This window comes from Lottia gigantea (genome assembly GCF_000327385.1).
Source record: "Lottia gigantea unplaced genomic scaffold LOTGIsca_129, whole genome shotgun sequence".
Taxonomy (NCBI): Eukaryota; Metazoa; Mollusca; class Gastropoda; family Lottiidae; genus Lottia; species Lottia gigantea.
Window position 1 is genome coordinate 81053 of NW_008707410.1, and position 12527 is coordinate 93579.

General features: G+C 30.3%; 1 protein-coding gene across 1 annotated transcript; it reads right to left on the reverse strand.

The window, feature by feature from the left end:
- Window positions 1-320: 320 nt before the first annotated feature.
- Window positions 321-1779, reverse strand: LOTGIDRAFT_172221 (hypothetical protein; the record flags this gene model as incomplete). Its single annotated transcript, XM_009048806.1, has 2 exons — window positions 321-331; window positions 1380-1779. The coding sequence occupies 2 exons, from the start codon at window positions 1777-1779 to the stop codon at window positions 321-323; spliced, it is 411 nt and encodes a 136-aa protein (XP_009047054.1).
- Window positions 1780-12527: the final 10748 nt, after the last annotated feature.

The window sequence follows — 12527 nt, forward strand, 5'->3', positions numbered from 1 at the left end:
CATGAATGCAGCCCCAGGTTTGTGAACATAAAATTAGTTCTATGATCAAATAAAGTAAGTTTATAGAAGTTTGTTATATTATGATCATGAACATCCATTAAAATCTTATAAAATTGAGATAAAATCTATTTTATTGTATATTATTTATCATACATGGCTGATAAAGATTTTGTCCTCAGGGGTAAAGGTAACAATATCTCAGGGATATCATTGATGATTATCAGGGTCTTGTCCATTTTGATGACTGATTTTATGAATGGGCATAGGTATAAGACTAATGACTGAAAACCGTAGCTATTCTACGGTCAAAGTAGGCCTACTTAGTAGTAACCTACAAGATAACAAGCAAAATGCTAGTATTTTATGACTATAATAGATATGAAAAAGATTTTTAAAGGTTTTCTAAATTTTTCATGTATATCAGGGACATTGATAGCATGAATTTGCACAATTCAAATTTTCAGTCAGGTGTCTGTGTTTCCTGCAATTCCATGAAAAAAAGAAGTGTTTGATGACGTCACTAATTGCAAAATATGCTTCAATAAGGCCCTTTAGGATTAATGAAGTCACACTAAGTTTTAGTGGAATGGCAGGCACCGCAGATGTCTTATTGAAAATTTTGATGGTGCAAATTGTTGCTATCACATACAAAATTTAGAAAACCTCTTTATAATCGCTTTAATATACAATATTCTGAACTAGATCTAGATAAACTACAAACCATCTAAATTTACAAATTGAAATATCAGCTTATACTCAACCGAGACAAGGCAACGCATTAATAATTTACACAATACTGACTGGTAGATGAATGGAAAAATGAAGAAAATCGTTAAATTACGAGAAAACATTAGAATTAAGGTCATTCTGTTGTTTTAAAACTATAATATTAAAACTCATAAATTATCATTCTCCGTTAAATTCTGACTACCGTGAAATCAAATTCTAAATTGTTGAACTGATTGTCAACCAACACCATTTAATGCTTTTATTTCCATCATCAAAATAAAATTGAATTTTACATACTGCCCTGAGAGAATAAAGATAGGCAACATCTTGCAGTGTGCAATGAGGAAAAAAAAACCCACTTCAATTTAAATCTGTCAAGGGAATCTTATATACACAGCCTGGAACACACAGGGTTCCAGTTGGTTTGTCATATAACAACTTAATGTTTCATACTATATCTAAGTTATGTGATGACTATATTCTATAACATTTGGGATGTTTAGGTGTTTTATAAAATATGTCCCTTCATAGAATGATAAAAATCCTATGGTAAGAATTTGTCATAAGTAAGTGTAGAATTTTACATTCAGAAATACCATATCGGTAATTATGACAAAATGTCCATTTTTTAAAAAATGATAAAGGCTTACCTGGTTGAGATATCTTGGATTTGGATTTGGATCCAAGTTTTGACTGAGTTCTCTCACTAGGTTTAAAAAACTTCTTTTTTTCTTTTTCCGATTTTTCCTTCACTTTCTCTTTTTCCTTTTTCAATTTCTTCTGGCGTTCTTTTTCTTTTGCTTCTTCAACTTTTTGACGTCTGATCTCTTCCATTTTTTCTCTATCCTTTGTTTTTTCATCTTTCACTTTTGATTTTTCGCTTTTTGATTTTGCTTTCTCCACATCCTTTGATTTGTCTGTCTTTTTACCACCGAATAATTTAGGCCGAACAGATGGAGATTTGCTTGTGGAGGCTTCAGATTTTGGCTTTTCTCCCTCAGCTCCATTTTTCAAAACTGGAATCCTACCCTTGCTTTGTGACTTAATCATTTTGAAACTTTTTCACCACACTCCCAATTCTGAACAACAAATTCAAGTCATACCTTTTAGTAATTTGTTTCAAAATTTCTATAGCTTTAAGCCATTTTCAGAAATTCAGTTCCATAGCAGTTACACAAATTACAGAAATCTATGAAATTTTTAGGCACCAAAAAAGGTCTATAAAATTTGATTATTTTGTTAAAATAATATCCCAAAATAACCACAACCACAAATTCAGAACAATAAAATTTCAATTTGAAATTAAAATCCATAAATTTGTCTTAAATTATTGCATTATTAAATAATTTAATTTCGTTAAAACTTGATGCTACGCTGTGAATGGGCATCTCAACACCATATGTTAATTTGATTAGGTTTATCAACTTGACAGAACTTTCAGAGAGTTCACAAAGTTAAAATGTTAATGTAATATATATACTTTCTATCGCGCTCAGTTCACAAGAATCCAAAATAATTCACCTTAAAAACGGCTAAATAATATCACTTTTGGTTTTAAAACTTAAAGATTAAAATATAAAATTCAACCCATGCCCTGAAGTCAAGAACTATTAACAAAGGTGTAAAGCACAACCATAAATTTCATAAAAACAAAGACACAGTGATAGAAAGATAAATGTGTTGCTGTTTACATAAACAACCAAATATTGTTAAAATGTTACAATAATTGTTCAAAACACAACCATCAAATCTAAACTCTCCTCTAACATGAAAAAAATATATTGTTCAAAACATAACCATCTCTTATCGGTGAACACAGCTTAAAGATCTTGTTCAAAACACAACCATTCTCAAAGAATATAGAACCATGAACAAGCTAGCCGCAATAACACTTTTGTTCAAAACACAACAATTGATATGTAAAGTTCACTTGAAAAAACAAATTCAATTTTGTTAAAAACACAACCGTAAGTCATCACAATTATTAATCATCACAACCACAACATTCTTTATTCAATATATATTCTATTTTTACTATTCCAATTTCATACCTTGTTTCTAGATCACAACATGCACAATACAATTTCTGTTTCACAACACAATTTGTTGATATTGCACTGAAAAAATATTACATCATATTTGCACAGTATCACAAGCCTTTTAAAATACAGTTCCTATAACAGCATTGGCTTTTTACTTTAGTACACTCATTACACAAAGACTTGGCACTGTAATCTGGATGATTTCTTTAAAGTCACAACCTCTTGTTTTGATTTCCTGATAATTTGCTATAAACAAGACTTTTCATTCCATTCAATGCGAAGACATACTGGTGTCATCTTAGAAAATTCATCTTAAGACCTGAAAAGATACAGAAAGGAAATATCATTTAATAATAGCATAATTATAGCAATGCCGTTGTCAAAAATTACTCCATGGCACAATGCATGGTGGTGCCTATCTTCATCAGTCCAATCTGAATTAGAAAGGTAAAACAACCAACTATTACAGGTTGAAATATAAAATCTAATTTAAACAATTTCATAGTTGTCTAAATATTTGCTTTAATACCATATTACTTTCAGAATTACAATTGGGTTTCTTGTACATATACAATTAAATATAAATGCAAGGAAATTGTGATCCTATCATGTCTTGACCTCATCTATTTGGTCCTTTTTTTTTTGATACCTATACCCTGTGTAAACTTCTTGATTAACAAACACAGTAACTGGCTCAACTAGGAAAAGTATCAAGCAATATATCTTGTAAAATTGATTTCAAGTGTAAATTATCAATTTTAACAATAAAAAATACAATTTATACGATGCAAGATGAAAATTTCCATGTGTAATAAATCAGTAAAATTGAATATCACGATTTTATTTTGTGAAAACTGTCGAACATTTATATAAATTATTGTTCATCAATGATTAAAGTGGCTGTGTTTTGTGCAGGTCAGCTTCAAAATAACAAGAGCTGCAAATAAATAAACGAAGTACTAAAATTATCATTTCTCCTTTCTCCCATTGATCAGAATCTTTTGGATTTTGTTAATTCTTGACATAAATGATAAGTCAATAATGAGACTAATTAATCCTAAATTGATGAACAATACATAGAATTCATTAATTATTGGTTACTTTGGAAAAACATTTTGGTTTTCCAAACTAAGTTTGTAGTTTGCAAGTCAAAACGCACTGCCACTTTAAGTTTTTCCAGGATTTAAAAAAAAAAAGAAAGTGAAAGAATATGTGTTAAACAGCTTCATCATTGTTAAAAAGTAGTAAGGTCAGAGTGTCTTTACAAATCTTGATTCAATTTGTCACATCTCTAACTTGTCACAATCAAAAAAACATCATCTCATAACTTCACACAGAGTCATAAATACATTTGACAATTCACTTGACATGTTTTGTCATTGCCTTTTAGACACATGCTGTGTTTTATCTATTAAAGGGATATGGTTGCTAATGGAGCTCTCAAAGAATCTATATTACTTTTAAAAATTGAAATCTTAAGTCTAGCTCTTCAATAATTAAACAAATACATTATTAGTGTTCCTCCATGCCGTTAAACCTCAAACGAATTATGATATCTGTAATTATTAATTTGCATCCAAAATATACTAAGTAATACTACTTTCAAATAAAAACAAAGACACTTCTGGATAATCTTTAGTCAAGAAGATGTTATTGGGACTCTGTTCACATATCCCCTCTAAATGTTAATTTTGTTAAAATATCAAAAGTAAAATGCTTTGTTAAAATTCCCGATAAAAAAAAATCACTATCAACATTGCCTGACTAATAATATATCCTTTTCTTTTCTACATGTGGTATTTTTTATTTAATTTGATAATATTTAAATGTTATTTTAACTTTTCATACCACAATATTAAAAATATTATGGTATTAGTGTTAAATACTGAGTGTAAACACTCAGTCACCACGTGTGAATCATAGGTTACATTTAAAATAATACAACAGGACAAAAACATGTTACAAATGCCACCAATTTATACATTTGGTCATGATTAAGTAAAAAAAAATGTATATACAGAATAATGCATATTAAATTCAAAGAAATAGGTCATGTAGCTAAGGGATTTTGGTGATCCTCAATAACTAAAAACAGACAGGGAGCTCCATCCACAAGTTAAAAATATTACATGGAACTCTATGTGATTAACACAAGATTACAGCATTGTGAAAAATTCAAAGCACCTATCATATAAAATTAGCAACCTCTATGAAATGATCTCTTAAAGGGATTGTAAAGAGGTTCTCTAAACTTTTTATGTTTATGGGAATGCATCAAGTTGCACCATTCAAATTTTCTTTCCGATGTCTGTGGTTCTTGCAATTCCACTCTAACACGTTTTATGACGTCACTGCTAACTGCATATATATTAATGGTAGCTGCTGGTAGCTCCAGTCTAGTGTCATGTTACTTTTAGTGGAATTTCAAGAACAGACGTGTGAATCAAAATTGGAATGGTGCAACTTAATGCTATTAGTGTCCCTGATAAAACATAAAAAGTTTAGAAATTCTCTTTACAATCGCTTTAACACAATTCTTCAAATTTATCAAAAACTAAAGAAATCAAAATTGGTGATCAGAAATAGATCTGCAATATCGAAGGCTGAAATCAACTGACTCATAAATGAATTAAAAATATTAAGAAATAACAAGAGAAAATTAAATGAACGAACGAACGTCCTACTTTTCTGCACTATGTGAGCTAAGAGAAAACTGCATGTAGTTAAGAATATTAATAAAATATGTTATATATTTCCTGTAGCATCATGTTTTAAACTGTTAACACATTTCATAAAAAATATATTTATATATTTCATCTTTTCATAGCTTGATTTATTTATAAGCCAGTTTCCAAACAAAGCCTTTGATAAACAAGACCAATTTTCCTCTCATATGAAACTTGCTCTAATCTATGAAATAGATAAATACTCTTCCAAACTACTTGATGTCATTCAGCAACTGGGCTCGTCTTCTTGGCATGGTTTTCATAGAGTACACATAGATAATAATTTCTTTTTGGTATAAAGGTTATCAACTCAGCATCCCTTTCCAAGTACACATAGCTAATATTTGTTACTGGGCATATACATGAACAAATGGAGGTTGTCTGAATAAATCAATTTAAATCAATGTATTAGAATACTGAAAGATTTCTCAAAAATAGTTATATTTAGAAAATATTGAGATTAAAGACATAAATCTGAATGTATTGGACAAATTAGTCAAGCTGTGTTTTCAGAGATATAAATATTAACTTTAACAGTCTAGCTACACAGGGTGCAAGTTATAAAATTAGCCATCACTTATAACATCATGGAACCAACACCACAGGGACCATCATCTAAATTTTTCTCATTCAATATGCAGGATATAAAGTATTTGATTGATTCTTTCCAACCATAGTTCACTTGTAATACCATGCAGTGTGCAATGATGTAGAATGTGTGAAGACTTCGCCTCCAACATCAGCTGACAGGTCTATAGAACACAGGGCCTTTGTTTATTATTACAAACTATGATTTCACACTTTTTCTATTCAACCCCTCTGATCTGCATCAATGACAAGTGGTCATGCAATGTAGTGAGCAATGGGAAAAATGGATACAATAAAAGTAGAAAATATTTCCTACAGCTATGAACCAAAATCTCCAGAAAAAATTTTGTATTCTAAACAGATCAAATCTTATTTTATTTTAATAATATTTATGAATCTGGGTGGTCATCAAGAGTTTATCAAGTTATATTGTTTATATCTCAAACAGATTCAGAATCCTGCCAGCAAAATAGTTATCATCAAAATAGTTATCATCAATATCTTATATCATAATATAGCCTCACAGTCTCACACTGTGTCAAATGACTTTTGTTAGTTAGTCACTTTTATCAATAAGTTTCAGGTGCATTTCAGCACCAACATTGTAATGCTTGATTTTAAAACAAACAATCAATTTATTAAAAGAACAGATTCGTCACCCGTTTGATTAATCATACCTTAGTTTCAGAAACAAGAATTGTCTCGCTAAGCTAATCAGTAATAGTGTTTGCAGCTCAACATCGCAAATTTTGGCTTTTAAATCCATGTATGTCCAGAATTATCTGCTTTTGAAAGTTAAAAAGTATAGAAAGTATTGAAAAGACAAAGGATTATATGGAAATAGAAAGTGAAAATTCCTTGGTATTTTTGAAGGAATTAAGCGATTTTCATACTTATCTATTACTTCTGAAAACTATTTATTCAAAACCCAAATGAACTCCCAAAATGGGCTTGTATCCCTTTAAATTAAACCATTTTCATCAATTGCACTTGGCTTAAAATTAAAGTAACATGTGTGCATTGTTAAATGCAGATTCAGGAGAGTTAGCCATGATAATTTCTATTCATGAGAACAGTATGACCTATCAATAACCAGATGCAGCTTTAATATCAACCTTTGAGACTATAATCTGATTTAGATAGAGTGCAGCAATGCACAATACATTAACGACCTTGAATCAATAATCAAGATCATTGTGACCTTGACCTTCCGTCTGACACTAACGGCATTTAATATGAATAAAATAATTAAATGGAGTTTTAATACACTCCATGAAGCTAGTGATGTAATTTATACAATAAGATTAAGTTACTGAGTAATGAATTATTAAAGATAGGAAATATGATAGCTATGATAACTTAAAGGGTTTTTATATGACAGATTGAAGTATTATGGGTGCGAAGAGATGAGATACGGTGTTCAGCGCAAGGTACAATGTAAGATAATCAATACAGTAAAAAAAAAGGAGCAGTGAGCCAACATTGTGTCCAAACCCATACCTCATTTGTTAGCTTACATTTTCTGCTGTATTTTTTTTATCTGCAACAAGCAACGAACCTTATAGACTATTTTTGCACCTTAACAATATGTAGGAAGTAATGTACACAACATCAGCCTACAATTTAATCTAAAACTGAAAGTGAACTAAGTTATTTTTGTAAAATTACTGGCAAGTAAAATAAACATAGATAGAGATAGGAAATAAACAAATTGCCAACAATCAAACAGAAATTAAGACATTTTAAAAACTATTTCACTTAGATTTATGATACAACGTAGAGCATGTAAGAAAACAATTCATAACATCATTTAAAGGGATATAGTCATCTAAATATTTGTTTAGCCAAATGAAGAACTCAATTTCCATGTGAGTGAAAATAATAAAATCTGACACGCAACAGACTCTCGAAAGCACTCGCCTGGAATCAAAATTTCTCTACCTTACCTTATATGAATAATATTATAAACTCTTCATGTTATCAAATCTTTAAATAACAAATGACAATGCTTGTTATTCATATTAAAAAAAAAATGTAACAACATTGTGATCAGTAAAAATGTTAAAAACTGATAGATTAACCCCAAAACAGTGAATAACTTAAGTCAACAGGTAAGTTATACCTCTCTCATGCTTGACTGATAACCCTCAAATTGTTTTCCATCATGTATTATAAACTCAATGTCACCTATACTCTAATTCATGGGAAATGACACCAAATTGACACATTATCTTTATCTTCAGGGGCTTCTCTGAGATTTTTTTTAAAACAAGTATAGTCCTATTAATATTTGCAAGAATGAAATTTTTTATTTTACTTTAGTTTAGTTTTACATTTTCTTTTCTGCTCAAGATATATGAAGTCTACATATGTAATGAAAATGTAAGGAAAATTTTTCACTGACAGGGTTGATTGTGGTGATGCCCCTGTGCTACAGACTCAGATAAGTCTTGATCCCTCTAAAGTTGGAAAACAGTGGTAAAGCCTATATGTCCTTCTCCTTATTGCATTTTGCATCATTATCCCCTTCAATGGCAGAAAAAGTAGAACATAAATCTCTATCTCATTTCAAGAATACTTTTAATTTCAGCCTATATTTTTGCCACCTTGAAGAACAACCTGTTCTTACATAACTCTTATTCTTCATCAGCCAAAAAGAATAATCTTACTTGTTCCAATTAGCACAACAAGTACAATGTTTAAAAAGCTTACATCAAAATCAAACTTTACTGTCATTTTGAAAACCCACTTGTTTTGGGGTGGAAACTATTAGGAAGGTTAAAGACAGAAATCAGTCAAATTAAGAGTCTGGTAATTTTACATTAATCATGTTGTTTTTAGTTAGAAAATCCAAAAGTTAAAGTAATTACTTCTACCTTTGTGTGTATTTACTAACTATTTGAGACTAAGTAAACTAATTTTGTTTTATTGAAAACCCAGGTGATGTACTGTGTACAATACTTAAACAAACTTGAAAAAGATAGATACAAAGTTTTCTTTGAATGAAATTAACATGGGAATCAAATATGGTGTACTATTTACATCTTTACTCCAATAACTAACAAACTTCCCTTATTCTAAGATGGGAATAGATGAATTATTATATCTAAATAACAATTTGTTATTCATTTACTGCATGAGTCTATAAAACTAGGAGGTTTCAGTCAAGGTCTTAAAGATCAAATTCAGTTAGCCACTTTTATTCTCCAATCGGACATAGCTTGTAAAATCATACAAAACAGTAGCTTAAAATTATAACCAGGCATATTTTGTAAATACAGGAAAGAAAACTTGTACTATTTACTGCAACAAAGAATGGAATTTCAAGTTATTTATAGTGAAAAGTCAGTCTTGCTTGTTGGTATTAAGTTGCCTGATAAGGGCCCAAATGCTCTCAATGGTCTTAACCTAATATTAAGCCAGAATTCAGATGAAAATTCCACATAGTCTAGATTTCAAATTTCAACAACCTTGTCTCCTACAAGTCTATAGTCTCAAGTTTTAAATAGTTCAAAAGAATGAATCATTGTTGCAAAGAATGTAAAAAGATCAACAGACTAGCAGGAATTATTCCAGTCTGTAAGATATGATACCTGTTTATAACCCTTGATAAAAATTGCCGGTATTATCTCTAAATTCCATTGAAATGTATTAAAAAATTTCTATTTCTATTGAAGGTATACCAACAAAATACAATCAATAACTGATTTAGACTGAAATTTAGAATGAATGAACAGAATTATTCTAGTCTGTATGCAAGATATAAAATATGTTATTTACATTCTAAACAACGGCTGTATTATCTCTATTAATTCCATTGAAATACAATGATAAACTTGTATCTTTTGAAATTGAATGAGTGAAAAAAAGAATGCATGAATGAATGAATGATTAAATGAATGAAACAATACCTATGTTATCTGGAAAATTCCCTTGAAATACAATAAAACTCTACTATCTGTTATGTTATGACAATATAATTGTATTTCAAATTGATGGTTTAATGGATGAATGAAAAAGTGAATTAATGACCAAGCAAATGAGAGAAAGAAAAACTACATATGAATGTCTTGTTTTATACCTGTCAACCAAAAAGAATTCTACAAATAAAGTGCAAGGTGTCTAACAATTGATGATTATATTAAAGGAATTCTGTGTCTTTCAAAACCAAATAGTATATTTCAGAAATACAATAGTCCAACTGTTCTGAGACACATAGAGACCCTGTACGAATAAATCCTATTGGATAGTAGACATGGTCTCAAATTTTTTTTTTTTATACAATTTTAATATATTAATGATAAATTAAAATCTTCATGACAGGTAAAATGAAATATGGTCAAATTGAATGTTATATAATTTTTCTAGTTGAAGGCTCTTTTTTCAGGGAGAAAGGGTGTTTAAGGTAACCACAGTGACCTCATTCATTTGAAATCTGAAATTCTGACTTGGAATGTGTGCCAGCTTCATACAAACAAGAATTGTGACTAAATCTTTTATCCCATTGCTTTATAATTGGATTTTTTTAAATATTGCGAAGTGAATTTTGCTTTTCTATTCATGTCGGTAGAAATAGTAAAACAAGTTTTATTAAGTTAATTAAATTCTAAATTCAAATAAAAAAATTCCAACACTTTATTACAATTATATTTCAAAATACACCCTGTAGTAGACTAGAGGTAGCAATAGTGCATGTAGTGTTCAATGTTTTGATGTCTGATGCTGGAAATTTATGCTAATGTTAATCAAGGATGAAAGTCAGAATAGTTACCGTGAAATCTGAAACAGGTGGTAATAGGTTCCACATTACAATCTATCTTCAATCTACATTGATAGAATTCTCACCTGAAATCTGAGACTCAGGCTAGAAGTTTAAGAGTAGAGGAGAGGGGGGATCACTAATTAGGGGACAAAGAATAACAAATTCCTTGGGATCATAAATAAAAATCATCCATTTCCATTGATGGAACTTTCATTGTATTACGGAGACTATGGTTAGACAATTGGCAATATGGACGGGAGGGCAAAGAGTGATGATAAGGGGAACTATAGCATAGGGGAAGGTGGATAAGGTTTAAGGAAAGTTATTTGAATAACAAGTGGACTCATTACAATGGATATCTGGATATTGCCAGATTCAGGCAGGATAGACTCTGGATAGATGTCATTGAGATAATGTATTTACAAGAACTGATGGGAGGGGTGCCAGGGATTAAAAATGAGCATAAAAAAACTAGTTCCATATTATTGCCCAGATTTAAGCCTCAATTAAAAACCCAGAATATTAAAAGAGTCCTACAATTTAGCATAATTATAAAGATTTCTTAGCATAATTAATTGATTTTCTCTTACACAGCAGGGTATCATCATATAAAGAGTTGTAATTTGTTTTCATTAAAATCTTAAGTACCACAAGTAAAACTATTACAGCCTCTAATCTAAGTAACCATTAGACTACCTAGATAATATGGACCCTTATCTTTAATTAAAAATACATCTGCACGTTTTTGCAAGTGTAAAATACATCATAACCACTATGCTAGTTAATATACCTCAGTACAAACCAACTGTGATATATTGGAATACATTGTTGCACTTATAAACTAAAGTCAGTGTATTCATAAAACAATACAAACTGTACTAAAATAACGCACTCGAATTTATTCCTTTGTCTATTGTCTTTCATTTAAAAAATATTCATTTAAAATTTTTACAAATATTCAAAAATTCAAAGCTTATCAAGGAAATGTGGTCGAATAGGCTACTATAATAATATAGATGGACAGAACAAGAAAACCAATTGTCCTTTTTCGCGGTCACTTTGCCATCGATTCCAATGACAGTGACTTCAACCCTGCAAATGAATGCCATAGAATAAGAGAAAAAATAAATTTACCTAATAAAAGGTCTTTCTGCTATATAATTCCTGTACTTTCGCTTTTTTCGTGCAATCACTAATTATGCATTTTGACACGGCTTTACATGCACGAGATGAGATATTCAAGACGGTGTATGAAATATTCAAGGATAGATAAACGTAACTTTAACCTCCACCGTCTTGAATAATTTTGATAATAAAGTCACATGATGATAACCTGTTTCTGCTTCAGTTTCTATCGAGTTACTTCCCTTGAATTGAATAATTTAACATCAATTTTCCCCGTATTTTAAATAAAAAATCGATACCCGTTACATTCTTATAGATGCTGAAATTCTCAGCGGAAGTCTATTTTCATTTTGATCGGTTTCTGGTGAAAAATTGATCAATTTAAGCATCCTCCCTATTTCAAATTTATTTTCTCTTAACATAGGAAGGGGAAAGAATTGCCTTTAATCCCTCATGACAATTCTGTGGTCCCTACTTACCGCAATCTCAACGCTACACCCCCCTCCCCCCTCACTTTGCCGCTATTATCTTAGGGCATCTGTAATTTTATGTGCC